Below are 18,650 nucleotides of genomic sequence, written 5' to 3'. Positions count from 1 at the left end.
TTGGTGGCATGTACCTGTAGTCCCAGATGTTTGGGAGGCTGTGGTATGGAAGGATCCCTTGAGTTCAGGATTTCGAGATTGCAGTGAGCTGTGATTGGGCCACTGCACTCCAGCCTCAGTGACAGAGTGAGACTCTGTCTCTATAAAATAAAAAGAAAGAAAAGGTAAATGTTTAAGGTTACAGATATTTCAATTACTGTGATTTGGTTTTTTGTTTGTTTGTTTGTTTTTTGAGATGGGAGTCTTGCTCTGTTGCCCAGGCTGGAGTGCAGTGGCGTGATCTCAGCTCACTGCAACTTCCGCCTCCTGGGTTCAAGCGATTCTCCTGCCTCTGCCTCCCGAGTAGTTGGGACTACAGGCGTGCGCCACCATGCCCGGCTAATTTTTTTGTATGTTTAGTAGAGTTGAGGTTTCACCGTTTTGGTAAGCCTGGTCTCAGACTCCCAACCTCAAATGATCCATCTGCCTCAGCCTCCCAGAGTGCTGGGATTATAGGCATGAGCCACCAGGCCCGTCCAATTACTGTGATTTGGTCATTACACGTTATATGCACCTGCCAAAATATCACACGTACCCCAAAAATATGTACAAGTATGATATGTCAGTAAAAACATAACACAATGGGCTGGGTGCAGTGGCACATGCCTGTAATGCCAGCACTTTGGGAGGCCGAGGCGGGCGGATCATGAGGTCAGGAGATTGAGACCACCGTGAAACCCCATCTCTCCTAAAAATACAAAAAATTAGCTGGGTGCATTGGCGGGTGCCTGTAGTCCCAGCTACTCGGGAGGCTGAGGCAGAAGAATGGCGTGAACTCGGGAGGCGAAGCTTGCAGTGAGCCGAGATTGCACCACTGCACTCCAGCCTGGGCGACAGAGCGAGACTTCATCTCAAAAAAACAAAAAAACATACACGAAGAGGTCACTTAAAATTATCTTAAACATCAACATTGTGGTATATATTTGTCCATATGTGTATGTACATATATACAACTTTACGTGCTGTATCTAACTTTTTTTTTTTTTTTTTTTGAGACAGAGTCTCACTCTGTCGCCCAGGCTGGAGTGCAGTGGTATGATCTTCGCTCACTGCAAGCTCCGCCTCCCGGGTTCACGCCATTCTCCTGCCTCAGCCTCCCGAGTAGCTGGGATTACTGGCGCCCGCCACCGCGCCCAGCTAATTTTTTGTATTTTTAGTGGAGACGGGGTTTCACCATGTTAGCCAGGATGGTCTTGATCTCCTGACCTCATGATCTGTCCGCCTCAGCCTCCCAAAGTGCTGAGATAACAGGCATGAACCACCACGCCTGACCCTAATTTTTTTTTTTTTTTGAGACAGAAACACTGCAATCTCCACCTCCCAGGTTCAAGCGATACTCGTGCCTTAGCCTCCCAAGTAGTTGGGTTTACAGGTGTGCACCAACGTGCCCACCTAGTTTTTGTATTTTCAGTGAAGACAGGGTTTCACTATGTTGGCCAGGCTGGTCTCGAACTCATGGCCTCAAGTGCTCCACCTGCCTTAGCCTCCCAAAGTGCTGGGATTACAGGCATGAGCCACCACACCCAGCCCTGACTTTCTTAACAACAAAAGAGTGTGAAGTTCTTCCTCACAAAAATATTCGTTTTCATTATCACTGATGCAGCAGCATAGGATTTCTTGTCAAGATGTGCTATAACTCAATCACCCACGTGTTAGATATCTAGGTGTGGAATCTGGCCTTTAATATACGTCACACTTAAGATGCTTTTATGGGGCCCATGTGGCTGGGCATGGTGGCTCACCCCTATAATCTTAACAGTTTGGGAGGCTGAGGTTAGGCGGATTGACCAGCCTGGGCAACATGGCAAAACTCCATCTCTACTTAAAATACAAAAAAATTAGCTGGGCATGGTGGCATGGGGCCATCTGTAGTTCCAGCTACTCCGGAGGCTGAGGCAGGAGAATCACTTGAACCTGGGAGGCAGGAGTTGCAGTGAGCCAAGATCACACCACTGCACTCCAGCCTGGGAGACAGAGTGAGACTCTTTGTCTCAAAAAAATAAAATTAAATTATAAAAAAAGCTTTTATGGATTTAAACTTGTTTTTTCATTCTCCATGGGAGTTAAAAAGGAGAACCATGAGTGGACATGCGTTTTAATAAATTAAGAGGTTTGTGTAATTTCAGTGACGTGGTAATAATACCAGCTCTATTAGAAATAAAGAAATGGACCTTTTGTACTGGGAAGTAGTTATAAGTCCACTAATTTGTCTGCTCACTGTTATATATGTGTAAGCCCAATAATCGTGTTAGTTTATTAAGGTTTCTTGATTTATTTTTTTTTTAGTGTCTATAAGTAAAATCTTTAGTGTTAAAGATTTTAACTATCATTTGCTGTAATTCTTAGAAACCTGAGGAACTAAGCATTCATGTTTTCTGCATAAGGAAATGGGCACTAACTTGCCCAAGACCCCAAGAACCAGGCATTGTTCTTACCCCAAAGCCTCAGGTCATACTTCTGTTCTGCTGCTTCATGTTAGAAGTCATGATCTTTTGTATTATGGTAAAGGGAGCTTGGGAAATTAAGTACTTTTAATTCCATTTAATGTTTTTTTCAGTCTTGAATCCAGACAATAGTTTTGAAATACTAGTTGACCAATCTGTGGTGAATAGTGGAAATCTGCTCAATGACATGACTCCTCCTGTAAATCCTTCACGTGAAATTGAGGACCCAGAAGACCGGAAGCCCGAGGATTGGGATGAAAGACCAAAAATCCCAGATCCAGAAGCTGTCAAGCCAGATGACTGGTGAGTCTTGGGGACCTGTCTTCAAGTGTAAGGAAGCATTTCACATATTCCGTGTGGCTGGAACAGCCAAATGTTGGTTGAGTGAGCTCTGATAATTTCAGTAATCCATGATGCAGTCCAATCTGTAGGGAAACTATTAGAGTAGCTGGAAAGGGGTGAGAGTCAAGGAGTTGGTGAATACGGGAAGGGGTATTTCTGATTGAAGAATGTCTCATGCAGAGGTAGAGGAGCAGCAATAAGCTTGACATGCAAGGGAGAAATTACTTGGCCTTTTATGTAGGGTGCACATTGAAGAGTGAGGAGAAATTAAGATAGCTGGGGCTGGATTCTTGTATATGGCTATCTTTGAGCTTCCAGCTTCCATACAGTGACTCCAGAAATGTCAGAAACTGAAGAAATTCTTACCCTTTGTAAAAGTATCTTCCTATGCCCAGCAATTAAATTCTAGATGATCTTTTTCCTCCTTGAAAGGTAAGATACATATAACTGAACTTTTATAATGCACTAGTATAAATGCCAAGTTTATTTGTATATGTATATTTGGTGCATATGAGATTGGGACTTAGCCTTGTTCAGTATTATACACCTTAACTAGCTTTATCACCTAAGAAGACCCCTGTCCCCATTAAGCAGTCACTCCCTGTTCCTCCCCGCAGCTCCCGGCAACCTTAACCTACTTCCTGCCTCTCTGCAGTTGTCCACTTTGTACATTTCATATAAATGGAATCATACAGTATGTGGCTTTCTCTGTCCAGTTGCTTTCATTTAGCACAGTGTTTTCCAGGTGTATCTGTGTTGAAGCATGTATCAGTACTGCATTCCTTTTTATGATTGAATAAATTCTACTGGTTTGATAATGCTACATTTTATTTATCCTGCCTTGGTGGACATTTAGGTTGTTTGCTCCTTTTTGTCTGTGATTATGAATGATGCTGCTATGAATGTTCATGTACTGGTTTTTATATAAATATGTTTTTTCTTTTCTTGCTTTTTTTTTTTTTTGAGATGGAGTCTCGCTCTGTCGCCCAGGCTGGAGTGCAGTGGCCGGATCTCAGCTCACTGCAAGCTCCGCCTCCCGGGTTTACGCCATTCTCCTGCCTCAGCCTCCCAAGTAGCTGGGACTACAGGCGCCCGCCACCTCGCCCGACTACTTTTTTGTATTTTTTTTAGTAGAGACGGGGTTTCACCGTGTTAGCCAGGATGGTCTCGATCTCCTGACCTCGTGATCTGCCCGTCTCGGCCTCCCAAAGTGCTGGGATTACAGGCTTGAGCCACCGCGCCTGGCCCTTGTTTTTTTTTTTTTTTGAGATGGAGTCTGGCTCTGTTGCCCAGGCTGGAGTACAGTGGCGTGATCATGGCTCACTGCAACCTCTGTCTCCCAAGTTCAAGTGATTCTCCTGCCTCAGCTTCCCAAATGGCTGGGATCACAAGTGCGTGCCACCACGCCCAGCTAATTTTTGTATTTTTAGTAGAGACGGGGTTTTACCATGTTGGCCAGGCTGGTCTCGAACTCCAGACCTCAGGTGATCCTCCCGCCTCAGCCTCCCAAAGTGCTGGGTTACAGTACAGGCGTGAGCCACCACGCCTGACCTCTTTTCTTTAGACATGGTCTCTTTGTGTTGCCCAGGTGGGAGTGCAGTGGTAAGGTCACGGCTCACTGCAACCTCCACCTCATCGGGTCAAGCGATCATCTCTCGCCTTAGCTTCCCAAGTAGCTGGGACTGTCGGTATGCACACCTGGCTAATTTTTGTGGGTTTTTTGTTTGTTTGTTGAGACAAAGAGTCTCGTTTTGTCGCCCAAACAGGCTGTAGTGGAGTGGCACGATCTCGGCTCACTGCAACCTCTGCCTCCCGGGTTCAAACGATTCTCGTGCCTCAGCCTCCCAAGTATCTGGGACTAAAAGCGTGCACCACTGTGCTCATGCCTCAGCCTCCAAGTAACTGGGACGACAAGCGGGCACCACTACAAAAAATACTTGTATTTTTAGTAAAGATGGGATTTCACCATGTTGGCCAGACTGGTCTCAAAATTCTGATTTCAAGTGATCTACCAGCCTCGGCCTCCCAGAGGGCTGGGATTACAGGCATGTGCCACCGTGCCTGGCTATGTATGTTTTTTCTTTTTTGTTTTGAGACGGAGTTTCGCTCTTGTTGCCCAGGCTGGAGTGCAATGGTGCGATCTCAGCTCACCGCAACCTCTGCCTCCCAGTTTCCAGTGATTCTCCTGCCTCAGCCTCCTGAGTAGCTGGGATTACAGGCATGTGCCACCACACCTGGCTAGTTTTGTATTTTTAGTAGAGATGGGGTTTCTCCATGTTGGTCAGGCTGGTCTCAAACTCTGGACCTCAGGTGATCTGCCCACCTTGGCCTCCCAAAATGCTGGGATTACAGGCATGAGCCACTGCACCTGACCTAATTTTTGTGTTTTTTAGTAGAGACAGGGTTTCATCATATTGTTCAGGCTGGTCTCGAACTCCTGTCCTCAGGTGATCCGCCCGCCTTGGCCTCCCAAAGTGCTGGGATTACGGGTGTGAGCCACCACACCTGGCCTTGTGTATTTTTTTTACTAGAGACTGTGTTTCACCTTGTTGCCCAGGTTGGTGTGGCCTCAAGTGATCCTCCTGCCTTGGCCTCCCAAAGTGCTGAGATTACAGGCATGAGCTACTCTGCCTTGCTATAGATATATATTTTCATTTCTCTTGGGTAGATGTACCTAAAAGTGGAATTGCTGGGTCATGTGGTAACTATTTAACTTTTTGAGAAACTGCCAAACTGTTTTCCAAGTCAGCGGTACCATTTTACTTTCCCACCAGCAGTGTATGAGGGTTTCAGTTTCTCTACATTCTCTCCAACATTTGTTTTCATGAGTCTTTTTTATTATAGCCATCTTGGTACTAAGTGGTATCGTGGTTTTGATTTGCATTTCCCTGATGGCTAATGATGTTAAGCATCTTTTCATATGCTTATTATATGTTTGTATTGTATATTTATACATTCGTATGTCTTCTTTGGAGAAACGTCTATTAAAATCATTTGCCCATTTTTAAATTGGGTTGTCTTCATATTATTGAGTTGTAAAGAGTTATTTTACTAGACCCTTAGCAGACATGATTTACAAGAATTTTCTAAGAAGAATTATTTAAAATTTTGCGATTAAAACCAAAATATTTTTAGAATACTCTGTTCTGATCCACAAAGTGGTACTGTACTGTGACCAGCATTGGCATAATTTTTCTTTTATGTTTAAGGGATGAAGATGCCCCTGCTAAGATTCCAGATGAAGAGGCCACAAAACCTGAAGGCTGGTTAGATGATGAGCCCGAGTATGTACCTGATCCAGACGCAGAGAAACCTGAGGATTGGTAAGAACTTCAGTTAACTTTTTAAATTACGTAGGTTGTTTTGTTTGTTTGTTTTTGGTTTTTGTTTTTTTTTTTTTTTGAGACGGAGTCTTGCTCTGTAGCCCGGGCTGGAGTGCAGTGGCCGGATCTCAGCTCACTGCAAGCTCCGCCTCCCGGGTTTAGGCCATTCTCCTGCCTCAGCCTCCGGAGTAGCTGGGACTACAGGCGCCCGCCACCTCGCCCGGCTAGTTTTTTGTATTTTTAGTAGAGACGGGGTTTCACGGTGTTAGCCAGGATGGTCTCGATCTCCTGACCTCGTGATCCGCCCGTCTCGGCCTCCCAAAGTGTTGGGATTACAGGCTTGAGCCACCGCGCCCGGCTTGTTTTTTTGAGATGGAGTCTCACTCTATCTCCCAGGCTGGAGTTCAGTGGCAGTTTCAGCTCATTGCAACCTTCATCTCCTGGGTTCAAGCGATTCTCCTGTATCAGCCTTGCGAGTAGCTGGGATTACAGGTGTGTGTCACCACACCTGGCAAATTTTTGTATTTTTTGTATTTTTAGTAGAGGCGGGCTTTAACCATGTTGGCCAGGCTGATCTTAAAAAGTCCTGACCTCAAGTGATCTGCCTGCCTTGGCCTCCCAAAGTGCTGGGATTACAGGCGTGAGCCACCACACCCAGCATAAGTTACCTGTTTTTATGGAAGTCAAACTTAATACTTAAATATAGCCAAGTTCCCCAATTTCAGGGTAGAATTTGACAATTTTAATTATATTTTCTTCTTTTTTAAAAAATATATTTTTCCTGAAAAACTGTTATTACTGGAAAAACAGAAACAGGAGAAGCTGGTCTGATACTGTGAAAACATTTCAGCAGGATCTTGGCAGCCCTGGGCCAGCCAGCTGTTCATAGTCCTGCATCACAGAACCTGTTTATAATTTGTTGTTTGTACCTCCATAGGGATGAAGACATGGATGGAGAATGGGAGGCTCCTCAGATTGCCAACCCTAAATGCGAGTCAGCCCCTGGATGTGGTGTCTGGCAGCGACCTATGATTGACAACCCCAATTATAAAGGCAAATGGAAGCCTCCTATGATCGACAATCCCAGTTACCAGGTTTGTGCCTCTTGATGGTTGAGTTGCTTTCATTGATCTGTTTGTATTCAGATAGAAGTTTTATCTAGAGTCAGGCTGCCAGGTTGGTCATTATGGTTGTTCATTATATTCAAGCTATTGAATTAAAAGCAGAAGGTAGACATCCTAAGTTGAAAGAGAGCTTATTGGGTGAGGTGTTGCAAAGATAAACCTAGAAACTGGAGTGAATAACTTTATGTAACTTTTTTTTTTTCTTTTTTTTTGAGACGGAATTTAGCTCTTCTACCCAGGCTGGAGGGCAGTGGTGTGATCTCGGCTCACTGTAACCTCTGCTTTCCAGTTTCAAGCAGTTCTCTTGCCTCAGACTCCCTAGTAGCTGAGATTCCAGGTGCCTGCCACCACGCCTAGCTAATTTTTGTATTTTTAGTAGAGACGGGGTTTCACCATGTTGGCCAGGCTGGTCTCAAACTCCTGACCTCGCGATCCCCCACCTCAGCCTCCTAAAATGCTGAGATTACAGGCATGAGCCACTGTACCCGGTCAACTTCCTTTTCTTTGAGACTGAGTCTCACTCTAGCGCCCAGGCTAGAGTGCAGTGGTGCAATCTCGGCACACTGCCACCTCCACCTTGGGTTCAAGCGATTCTCCTGCCTCAGCCTCCTGAGTAGCTGGGAGCACAGGCGTGCACCACCTCACCTGGCTAATTTTTTGTATTTTCAGTCGAGACAGGGTTTCGCCATGCTGGCCAGGCTGGTCTTGAACTCCCGACCTCAGGTGATCCACCTGCCTCGGCTCTTCAAAGTCCTGGGATTACAGGCGGGAGCCACCGTGCCCAGCCAAGTATAACTTTCATAATTCCTCTGTAACTATATTTAAAAACAGAAGGAAAAGAAAAATGGAAAACAGTTGATTTGGGTACCCTGCTCTTGGGTGCCAGGGTTGCTTCAGCCATAAGATCCACAGCTGAGTCTGGAAGGTCTGTGACGTGGTGGGTAGAGGACTGTGGTATGAGTCGGCATCTTGACTACAAGTCAGCTCACTGCTTGGCCTCAATGCTTGCAACTATAAAGAGATTGAGGCCCAAAGGGGAGATGGTAAGGATACAAGTAGTAAGGTTGTGAAGCTTTGGGCCTCATGCAGAAATGTACACCCTCAGACCTTTGTTCCTTTTATCTTTCTAGCCAAGTAAAATTATTTATAATCTCTACAAAGAGTGGCAATTAAAATTATTTATAATCATTAATTTCTACTTTGTCTATATACATATGCTAATATACGTACATAGATATACAGAAACGGGGAAGCTGCTCTGATACTGTGAAAACGTTGCAGCAGGATCTTTGCATAGTTATGTACATATACATACAGTAATACGTGTTTTTCTGTTTGTAAATTTTTTTTTCCTCATAGTCTTTAAAGATGTTATGTGAATGTATTTTTAATTGTGTAGTCAAGCAATAAGATAAAATAAAAATTTTACTTTAAAAAAGTTGCCCTTTAGGCCGGGCGTAGTGGCTCAACGCCAGTAATCCCAGCACTTGAGAGTCCGAGGTGGGTGGATCACCTGAGGTCAGGAGTTCGACACCAGCCTGGCCAACACCATCTCTACTAAAAGCACAAACATTGGCTGGGTATGGTGGCGCACACCTGTAGTCCCAGCTGCTCAGTCACGAGGCTGAGGCACAAGGATCACTTGAACACAGGAGGCAGAGGTTGCAGTGAAAAAGAAGTTGCCCTTTAGTTGTTCTCCTGTTGGTGGCCATTTAGGTGGATTGTCACTTTTGCTTTCAGAGTCACTGCTGCTGTAATAATCCTTGTACATATGTGGGTGTATGTTGTAAGTATTTCTCTAGGTAGTTATCTAGAAGTGAATAGCTGGTTGATGATCATGTATGTTTTATTTTAAATCACCACTGAAGAAGTATGTACTGACTTACACTCCCATTCTCATTAGCAGCTGATAAGAGTGGAGGCTGTTGAATGGCCCAGGAACTTGAGGGGCTGGTTTGGACCAAGGTCATGGGTGATAGTAGAAATTGGAAGTAGTTGGAGTCCTGCAATCTTAGAGGCAGAGTGTGTAAAATAATCTGTAGCATTTATTATTTATTTTCCTGTTGCTTATTTCAAGTTTCATGAAGTTGGCATTTCTCTCCATTGTTCATGCAAAATTTCTCTTACAGTAGATTCACCACAAACTTTTGTTGATCATTATCTGAAATCATTTTCTAAAACATTTTTTTCTAGGGAATCTGGAAACCCAGGAAAATACCAAATCCAGATTTCTTTGAAGACCTGGAGCCTTTCAGAATGACTCCCTTTAGTGCTGTTGGTTTGGAGCTGTGGTCCATGACCTCTGACATTTTTTTTGACAACTTTATCATTTGTGCTGATCGAAGAGTAGTCGATGATTGGGCCAATGATGGATGGGGCCTGAAGAAAGCTGCTGATGGGGCTGCTGAGGTTCGTGTTTGCTGCTGGTGCATTTGTATGTTATTGTAAGGAGCTGTTATTTTGTGAAAGTCTGTGTTAAGGTTTATCTTTTTCTTCATTTGGCAATATTGGCATAAAAAGTACAACCATGTATATGCCGGTAGAAGACACAACATTGGGTTTGGGGCATGATTTCATTAGTCTAATGTAGTGGCTTTAGAGTCTATTTGTGTTTTGTTCAGGGTTTTTTTTTTTTTTTAATCTGGGTATATCAAAATTTGTCATTTAGGCTATATTTTAATGCACTCTTATATGTTGAATCTCGGTTTACACTACATACAGAATTTTCAAACAACTGGTCATGTGGCCAACCTAAGAATTGGAGAGCCAGGGATACTGAGATAAGAAATTCACTGGACCCTGAGGTTGGGGAGCCTTTTGCAGGTGATGTAGAAGCCAGCTTTTGCACCTGTGGGAGTGAAATCACCTTGATTATAAGGAGAGCAAGAGGATGGAGGCTTTCTCTAATTTCTTTTTTACATTTAATGAACATTTTCTCTGAAAAAGAAGGTCCTGTGTAGTGCCATAACTAAGCTGTGGAAAAACAACGCGGTCTGTGTTTGGTGTCAAAAGCCGGAACTTTCAGCCAGTCCTGTCTTGTTTTCCAGCCAGGCGTTGTGGGGCAGATGATCGAGGCAGCTGAAGAGCGCCCGTGGCTGTGGGTGGTCTATATTCTAACTGTAGCCCTGCCCGTGTTCCTGGTTATCCTCTTCTGCTGTTCTGGAAAGGTAGGAAGTTTGGTTTTTTAGAATCACTTTTAGAGACATCACTCCGGTGATTATTAAAAATAACTAAGAAATGTTGCCTGAGGTTTTCTTTGTAGTGGCTCAGTAATGACTGAGCCGTGTTTGGTGATGACTTCAGAAACCTGACTGTTCCTCAGTGGCCACTTATTCTGCCCAGATGGGAACAGGATTTATAGCCCCTTGGTTGCTTTTATTATTTATCCTAATCTATTACTCTCCATAATGTTCGGCAGCAGCTTTCTAAAAAAAAACAATAAAGTTCCATATAAAACTAGTCACTTGGCCAATAATCAGCTTTTCCTGCTGGCATACCTATTTCTATTATTTGAAATTCAGTCTTTGATTCCTCATTATCCATTTTGCCTTCACCTTCCCCACTCTGAAAACAGTATGTTGGGGTACCACAGCCTTATTGTTAGTTTTTCTTGTCTAGCCTTTTTTGCATGTGCTATCATAAAAAAAGGAAGTCTTATTTTGGCCCTCTACTTCTACTAAATGAGGATTATGCTTCATCTGGCATTCATAGCACTTTGTAACTGGATCCCAAGTTCCTTTTCCAGCCTTATCCTCTGACACTATTCTTTGTATCTGTGCCGCAGTCACCTTTTTTGACCCGTATTTTCCTGTCTGGCCCTTTTGTTTTTATTCTACCTTGAAACACGCATGCGCACACATGCTCTTCAGGGTAGGAATTACATCTTATTCGTTTCTATATATCTATCCCTGTATACAGCCTGGAACAGAACTTTGCCTGTAGGCATTCAGGAATTATATAACATAATACCTGAACATGTAAACAAAATTGTACTTTGGGGAACATTTCAGAAACAGACCAGTGCTATGGAGTATAAGAAAACTGATGCACCTCAGCCGGATGTGAAGGAAGAGGAAGAAGAGAAGGAAGAGGAAAAGGACAAGGGAGATGAGGAGGAGGAAGGAGAAGAGAAACTTGGTAAGAAATAGAGTCCAGAAAATCTGCTTTAAGCCAAGACCCTACGATGTCGTTAAACCTTTACAGTCAAGTTAAAGATTGTTTTTAGCCAGGCATGGTGGCTTAAGCCTGTAATCCTAGCACTTTGGGAGGTTGCAGCAGGAAAATCGCTTGAGCCCAGGAGTTTAAGGCTGTAGTCAGCCAGGATAGTGCCACTGTACTCCAGCTGAGCAACAGAGTGAGGTCCTCTCTCTCTCTCTTTTATGTTTATTTTGTATGTATGTATGTATGTATTTATTTTGAGATGAAGTCTCGCTCTGTTGCCCAGGCTGGAGTGCAGTGGTGCGATCTCGGCTCACTGCACGCTCCGCCTCCTGGGTTGACACTATTCTCCTGCCTCAGCCTCCCGAGTAGCTGGGACTACAGGCGCCCGCCACTATGCCTGGCTAACTTTTTTGTATTTTTAGTAAAGACAGGGTTTCGCCGCATTATCCAGGATGGTCTCGATCTCCTGACCTCATGATCCACCCACCTCGGCCTCCCAAAGTGCCAGGATTACAGACGTGAGCCACTGCGCCCAGCCTCTGTTTTTATTTTTTAAGACATGGTCCCACTCTGTCACTCAGGTTGGAATGCAATGGCACAATCACAGTTCACCACAGCCTCGAACTTATAGGCTCAAGTGATCCTCCTACCTCAGCCTCCCCCGTCCCCAAGTAGCTGGGACCACATGCCCAGCTGATTTATTATTTATTTATTTATTTGATGTGGTCTGGCCCTGTTGCCTAGGCTGGAGTGCAGTGGTGTGATCTTGGTTCACTGCAGCCTTTGCCTCCTGGATTCAAGCGATTCTCCCACCTGGGCCTCCCAAAGTGTTGGGATTACAGGCGTGAGCCACCACACCCAGCGAGATCCTGTCTCTTAAAAAAAAAATTGTTGACCAGGCACGGTGGTTCACACCTGTAATTCCAGCACTTTGGGAGGCTGAGGCGAGTGGATCATGAGGTCAGGAGATCGAAACCATCCTGGCTAACACGGTAAAACCCCGTCTCTTCTAAAAATACAAAAATTTAGCCGGGCGTGGTGGCGGGTGCCTGTAGCCCCAGCTCCTTGGGAGGCTGAGGCAGGAGAACCGCTTGAACCTGGAGGCAGAGGTTGCAGTGAGCTGAGATCGCGCCACTGCACTCCAGCCTGGGTTGACAGAGCGAAACTCCGTCTCAAGAAAAAAAAAAGTGTTGTAGATCTAGAGATTTGTTCTAATGCTAATGTGTAATCACCAAAAACAGTCAGGTTTTGCTCAGTTGTTTAACTTTTGTCTCAGAAGAGAAACAGAAAAGTGATGCTGAAGAAGATGGTGGCACTGTCAGTCAAGAGGAGGAAGACAGAAAACCTAAAGCAGAGGTAAAGGAAAGGGGTCACACATTCTGTTTTTCCAAGTTTAAGGTACATTTATTTAAAGGGAATATTTTAATAGGGTAGTTTACAGTGGCTTATGGCAGTAAAAATTCTGTTAAAACCAATTTTGTTGAAGTGGAATTCTTTGTGATACCGGTCAGTGTTTTGTTTGATAATCTGAAGCTACATCTGCCTCTCCAAAGTATCTTTTTAGCTGAAAATGATTTTCTGGAATAAGCAGAAGGTTGTAGGGGGATAATAAAATGCTTGCTAAGAAGGAAACTTCGGGTCATTAACAGTCTATTTGCCTCTCCTCACAGTGCCCTGGAAAGTATTTCTTATACAAATCACTGTGTTCTAAACTTTTTGTCCCCGTTATCCATAGATTGGTTCATTCATTCATTTACCTGATGTGTGTTGAGTGCCCATTTTGTTGCAGGCATTGTCAGTGAATAAGACACACAAAGATACCCTGCCTTTAGGGAGCTGATATTCTACTTGGGGGAAACAGGCAGTGAGCAGTAAACATTGTAAGGAAGTAAACAACACAGCATATTAGGAAGTTAGAAACTATGAAAAATTAAAACAGGAAAAAGTATTAAAAGTGCTAGAGGTAGGGCGGGTCACCATGTTAAAAACCTTACTCGAAAGATGACACTGGACCAAAGACTTGAAAGAGATAGAGAACTTTTCCATGGGGATGTAAGTGGGAAGAGCATTCCAGGCAGAGAGAACAGCCAGTATTGAGAGCCTAAAGTGGTCTACAAAGCCAGTATGGTGAGTGGACAGACAGAGTGGAGAAGAGAAGGGTGGAGAAGGCTCCGGGTTAGACAGGCTGTTGTGTGGACTTGGCTTTCCCTCCTAGTGAAGCAGGCAACCATCACAGGCTACTGGACACAGTTGTCACAGGATGATGACTATCTGCTGTGTTTCCTATATACCAGTGAGAATCAGGGAGACCAGTTAGGAGGTTCCTGTAATCATCTAGGAAAGATATGGTGGCCCCAAAAAGGGTGACAGGAGAGGAACAGAGGGTATGAGAACTAGTTGGGGTTCTGGATCTTGGTTTTGTGGTGGATTGGATAGATATATAGAGTATGAGAGAAAGGGAACAGTCATTGTACCATTGCCCACTAAAGTCCTTCCCCCAGCACCTCTGTGTCTCAGTCTGGTCTCTCCTGGAAAGCTCTTCTCAGGTTTTACTTCCAGCTACAACTCTGCCTTCCTATTAATAAAGGTCATTGCTATCTGTATCTTTTGTATATTTTCAATGGATATGTTCTGTCTTAACTAGAATGCAGTTCTTAAAAGTAGAGACCATGTTTCCCCCAAACTCCCTCACATGTTAAAAAGTTGCTGGCGCATTTAAAAAAAAAAAGGAATATTTTCATAGGGTAATTTACAATCTTAGCAACTTGTGATAGAGTACAAAGAGCAGCAGCCTTGGAGTCAGTCTACTTGGATAGTCTTCCATCTTCATGAATCCTTGGTTTCTTACCCTCAGACTGGGGTGAGTGTGCCATAGGCCAGTAGATTGTTTGGGATTAAGCAAGATTAAGAAATCACTTAAGCAAGATGAAGAAACCACAGTGTCTGATCCCTTTTTAAGAATATGTTTATGGGTTAGATTGAGAAAAGTGTATGCTTGTAGAAAACAATGAAGACTAAACTGAAGTAGGAATAATTCCACCACCTCTGAGACAACCATTCTTCTTGGTGCATTTTCTTCTAATCATTTTTCTCATTTTTTCCTCAAATAAGTTACCCTCAGCCTGGCTGATCTTGAAAATATGGTGAACTTTTATTATGTTTTAAATGTGCTAATTATAGTGAATTTCTTTTCTTTTCAATCAATAGGAGGATGAAATTTTGAACAGATCACCAAGAAACAGAAAGCCACGAAGAGAGTGAAACAATCTTAAGAGCTTGATCTGTGATTTCCTCTCCCTGCCCCCTGCAAGAGTGGTCCTAGGAGAGGACCTGGCACACCTTAGATTGAAATTCAGAAAACTTCAAGACATCACCATCAGCAGGCTCCAGTTGAACACTAGTCTGTGTAACTTTAAACATCTAGCAGTAAATACTTGCAGTTGTGATATAAAGGACCCTGTTTCTGTAGAAAAGAAAACATTTAACATAATGGTTGTGAAATGTAACATGAAGCAAACTAACTTCTTTTTTTTTTTTTTTTTAACATCTTTGTTTTTTAAAATAGAATGATAGAACTTTGCCAGTCTTTAAGATCTTGGCTTAATTTAATGTATTAATCTGTTTGTGCAAACATAATACCACCATTTAAAAATGTTAGGGAGATGAGTTGCAGTTTTTATAATAGATTTTTTTTAAAGTTTGGTATTGTAAAACATTCACATCTCTGTCCCTCAAAATTGATAATCACGTTTAAAGTGCAGTCATTTGTGGTTATAATCTTGTTTTGTTTGCTTCCATTACTCAGTTCCTCCTAAGGAAATTGAGGAGAGGAACTGAATAGAAGCCCAAATTTATATAAAAGTTGCGTTTAAGTTGTATTAAAAATAGATACATAAGAAAAAAAATCTTTCACTTGATGTTGGTTAGACCAGAAAGCGCGTGTGTTCTGTAGCTCAGTTCCCAGACAGCTTTGCAGGTAGTGGAGGAGGTGGCTTCATGTGGCACTTGGGCATTCATACTCCACTTGGGAGGGTCAGGCTGTGGCCTTCTGGAGCAGGTGGCTTGTTAAGGAACGCTAGCAGGGCATGGCACGTGAGCTCCGGAGTAGATGTCTTCATCACTTCTTCCACTGTGTTGACACTGTTTTCCTTACCTATTTCCTCAAATCCCCAGCTTTCTCCTCTGCTATGCATTTTCTTCACAGTGCAGCTTGCAGTCCGTTGCTGAAAATGATTATAAGCCCTGCATAATGTTAAGCTTTATTGTGATTACGTGTATGTTTCTTCTTTCTTTTAAGCAGACCCATACCTTTCCAGGGTCAAAGTACAGAATAGAATACAATCTTTGATTTTTATCCATTTCTTTTACTCTGTGTAAAGACTTTAGAAGTCTAATTCACAGGCGAGCCAATACAGAATTGACTGCAGTTGAACAGACTAGAAGTATTTGTGGGAGGAGTGACATGAAGCATGAGTTATCTGATTTTTTTTTGTAGCTGCTAAATATTTTAAGCCTTCATTTGCAATTCATGTAACAGTTGTGTCATAAATTACACAATAAAGCAGTCCTGTTCAAATTTTTTTTAAATGTGGCTTGTAGAATTTTTAAAAAAGTGATCTTAGGTTTTTTCATGCGGAATGCAGATGGGTGCTATCAGAGCCTCTCCCACACCACTATAGTGTAATAATGTTATTATTACTCTACACTGAAACGTATTCAGAGTTAGATGTTATTTTAGCTTTAGTTGTTCTTTAGAGGCTTTCAAATGTACCGATGATACTGTTTCTTGCACTGATTATATAAACACTCCACAGTGTTTATATTGGGAAGATATTGGGAAGGAAATATATTTGTAAAAGATGAAGGCTGTATGTATTTTTTTTTTCTTTTTAAACTGGTTCACTTAAATTCTTTAGAGGATGGGATGTATTTTTCTTGCTGAATGTTCAGTGCTTTTTCCTTTTCATTTGTTGTTCTGTGGTCACACTATGACCTTAGCTACATAGCAGACTTTCCCAGATGTACTGATTACAAATAAACAGTTGTTACTTAGCAAGACCTGAAAATATGTCTGCAGGTTTCTCCTTGAAGCAAATGTGTGGGATCATTGCATTTCCAGAAATCTGCCTCCTCCACCCTCCGTTGACAGTATATGTCATGCCTCACTTTCTTCTAGCTGAGCTTTTAAATCATTAGAGCTTAAATTGTCAGATCGTTCATTGCCTTTCCTGGGTTATTTAGTAAAGTTTGTTCAAAACAAAAATGCCTTTTCTGGGTTCTTTTTTCAGTTTTATTTTGAAGGTCCAGCTTCCTGATTAAATGTCTGACATATTAATGAATGACCAGCAGCAGCTTTTAGCTCTTAAAAAGACACTTATATTATGATTTTACATGCTGGTTACCTGTTCCATTGTTGTCAAATGCCCACTCTCCATCAGATGTGTTCTTCTATTTTCTTGTCCACAAAGTACTCCTCACTTTTCAATTTGTCACGTTACTAAATGGTGTTACATTAAAGCCCTGTGTTAAGTGTCTGCTTTTGACTGAATTTCTTGATAGTAACCTTCAATGTGTGTGTGTTACTATGTTCAAGTGGGTTGATCTTCCTTTAATTGGCCATTATGTGAAAGTTCAGTAATATGCAGAAACTATTATGGACAGTGAAATAATGATTTTGTCTCACCACATGAGTTTGATGCAGTCTTTTATGTTTAGCCCTTTCCTCTTCCTGCCCACATGATTGCAGTGCAGTAGTTTCTGTTGTATAATAGTGTGGACAGCAGCTCAGAAAAGGAGGGAATGCTACTGGTAATTTGTAGATAATATTCTTTAAGACTTAGGGGAACCATTGAACTTTGAAATGTTTATTAGAAAATTCTTTGTTCAGAATCAGACTCCATATTTTACGTATACTTAAATACTTCAGGGATATTGTTGAAAGCCCAGTTTTTTTATGTGCTATTAAATTTTTAGGTTACATACTGAAGAAAAGTATGTACACAGAATGTAGTGCTCCTAGTTACTATTTTTTCTATTAATGAAATAGTTTAGTTCTGGTGTAAAAGTTCTATGTTTGAATGCTAAAAAAAAAAAAAAAGCTGGACTGCATTATGGCACTTTTGCCTTGGTGGCCCACCTTCTCCATTTGAAACATTAGTATTTGTATTTTTCTGCTGCGTTTGTATGAAGACATACTTGACTGTTCTCTTGATTTTAAAATAAAACCTCATGGGCTAAAAAGCTAGAGTAACATGTTTGAGCTACTGATGGTGTATCTCAGTGTGCAGCCTCCTGCCACCTCCTGCTTAACCTTTTAGCAATTAGAGTGCCAATATCTAGAGTTCCTGATATCCTTTGGCATCACACTACCTAGTTTTAGTACTAACACTGTTTCATTGCTCCAGTCCCTCTATTCCCCTTTGCCTATTAGTTTTAATTATGGGGCATAATTTGTCTTGGTTTGGTTTTGTTGAGTAACTCAGTTTTATCTAAAGGACCGTATTTGGCCGGGCGCGGTGGCTCATACCTGTAATCGCAGGACTTTGGGAGGGCGAGGTAGGCAGATCACCTGAGGTTGGGAGTTGGAGACCAGCCTGACCAACATGGAGAAACCCGTCTCTACTGAAAATACAAAAATTGCCGGGCGTGGTGGCTCATGCCTGTAATCCCAGCTACTCGGGAGGCTGAGGCAGGAGAATCGCTTGAACCGGAAGGCGGAGGTTGCAGTGAAACGTCATCCTTTGCATTTCCAATTCCCTCTAATGGAGCTGGACCCCTGCATGCTTTTGCTCACATCTTCTGGACTTTTTTAAAAAGTAGTGAGTAATACTGCACTTTTGAAACTTGTTCGGGCTTTTATAAATAGGTGGAAACTGACTACCAGTGATTCGGGATGGTGCAAGAGGAAACTACCAGCTCACTAGACGATTCTGACCAATTATGGGGCTGGATACAAGGAATAAGGTCAAAGTAAAACGGCTGAAGTTAAAATAGCATGGTTACTTAGAGTTCATCAAAGTCGAAATTTGAAAGATAAAAAGAAAGCTCTCTGTACCGCCAGGTGGGCGACGGGGACCGGCCAGCTGCGCCGCACCCGCCTGCCGGATTCCCGTTTCCTCGGGGGAGCCGGAAGGACCTGCCTTCAGCGGGCGACGTGCAGGAAACCAATAGCCGCCTCTTGGACGGACTCCTGTCAGTCACGCTTAGCTCCGCCCCCA

At 42.8% G+C, this 18,650-nt stretch overlaps 1 protein-coding gene across 7 annotated transcripts in view; it reads left to right on the top strand.

Annotated features, from left to right (window-relative positions):
• Positions 1-16,967, top strand: part of LOC105484086 (calnexin) — a 32,464-nt gene extending 15,497 nt beyond the window's left edge. For all 7 annotated transcript variants that reach the window (XM_071097997.1, XM_071097996.1, XM_071098002.1 and 4 more), the window contains 8 exons: positions 2,597-2,786; positions 6,035-6,148; positions 7,086-7,242; positions 9,466-9,681; positions 10,320-10,439; positions 11,283-11,409; positions 12,710-12,789; positions 14,641-16,967. In XM_071097997.1, the coding sequence (XP_070954098.1) occupies positions 2,597-2,786; positions 6,035-6,148; positions 7,086-7,242; positions 9,466-9,681; positions 10,320-10,439; positions 11,283-11,409; positions 12,710-12,789; positions 14,641-14,694 (1,058 nt within the window). In that variant the 3' untranslated portion in view covers positions 14,695-16,967. The remainder of the gene's footprint in view (positions 1-2,596; positions 2,787-6,034; positions 6,149-7,085; positions 7,243-9,465; positions 9,682-10,319; positions 10,440-11,282; positions 11,410-12,709; positions 12,790-14,640) is intronic.
• The last annotated feature ends 1,683 nt before the right edge of the window (positions 16,968-18,650 follow it).

This window comes from Macaca nemestrina, chromosome 6 (assembly GCF_043159975.1).
Source record: "Macaca nemestrina isolate mMacNem1 chromosome 6, mMacNem.hap1, whole genome shotgun sequence".
In the NCBI taxonomy this organism is placed as follows: Eukaryota; Metazoa; Chordata; class Mammalia; order Primates; family Cercopithecidae; genus Macaca; species Macaca nemestrina.
The sequence above is the reverse complement of the archived record's forward strand: the minus strand, read 5'-3'. Positions and strand labels throughout refer to the sequence as shown.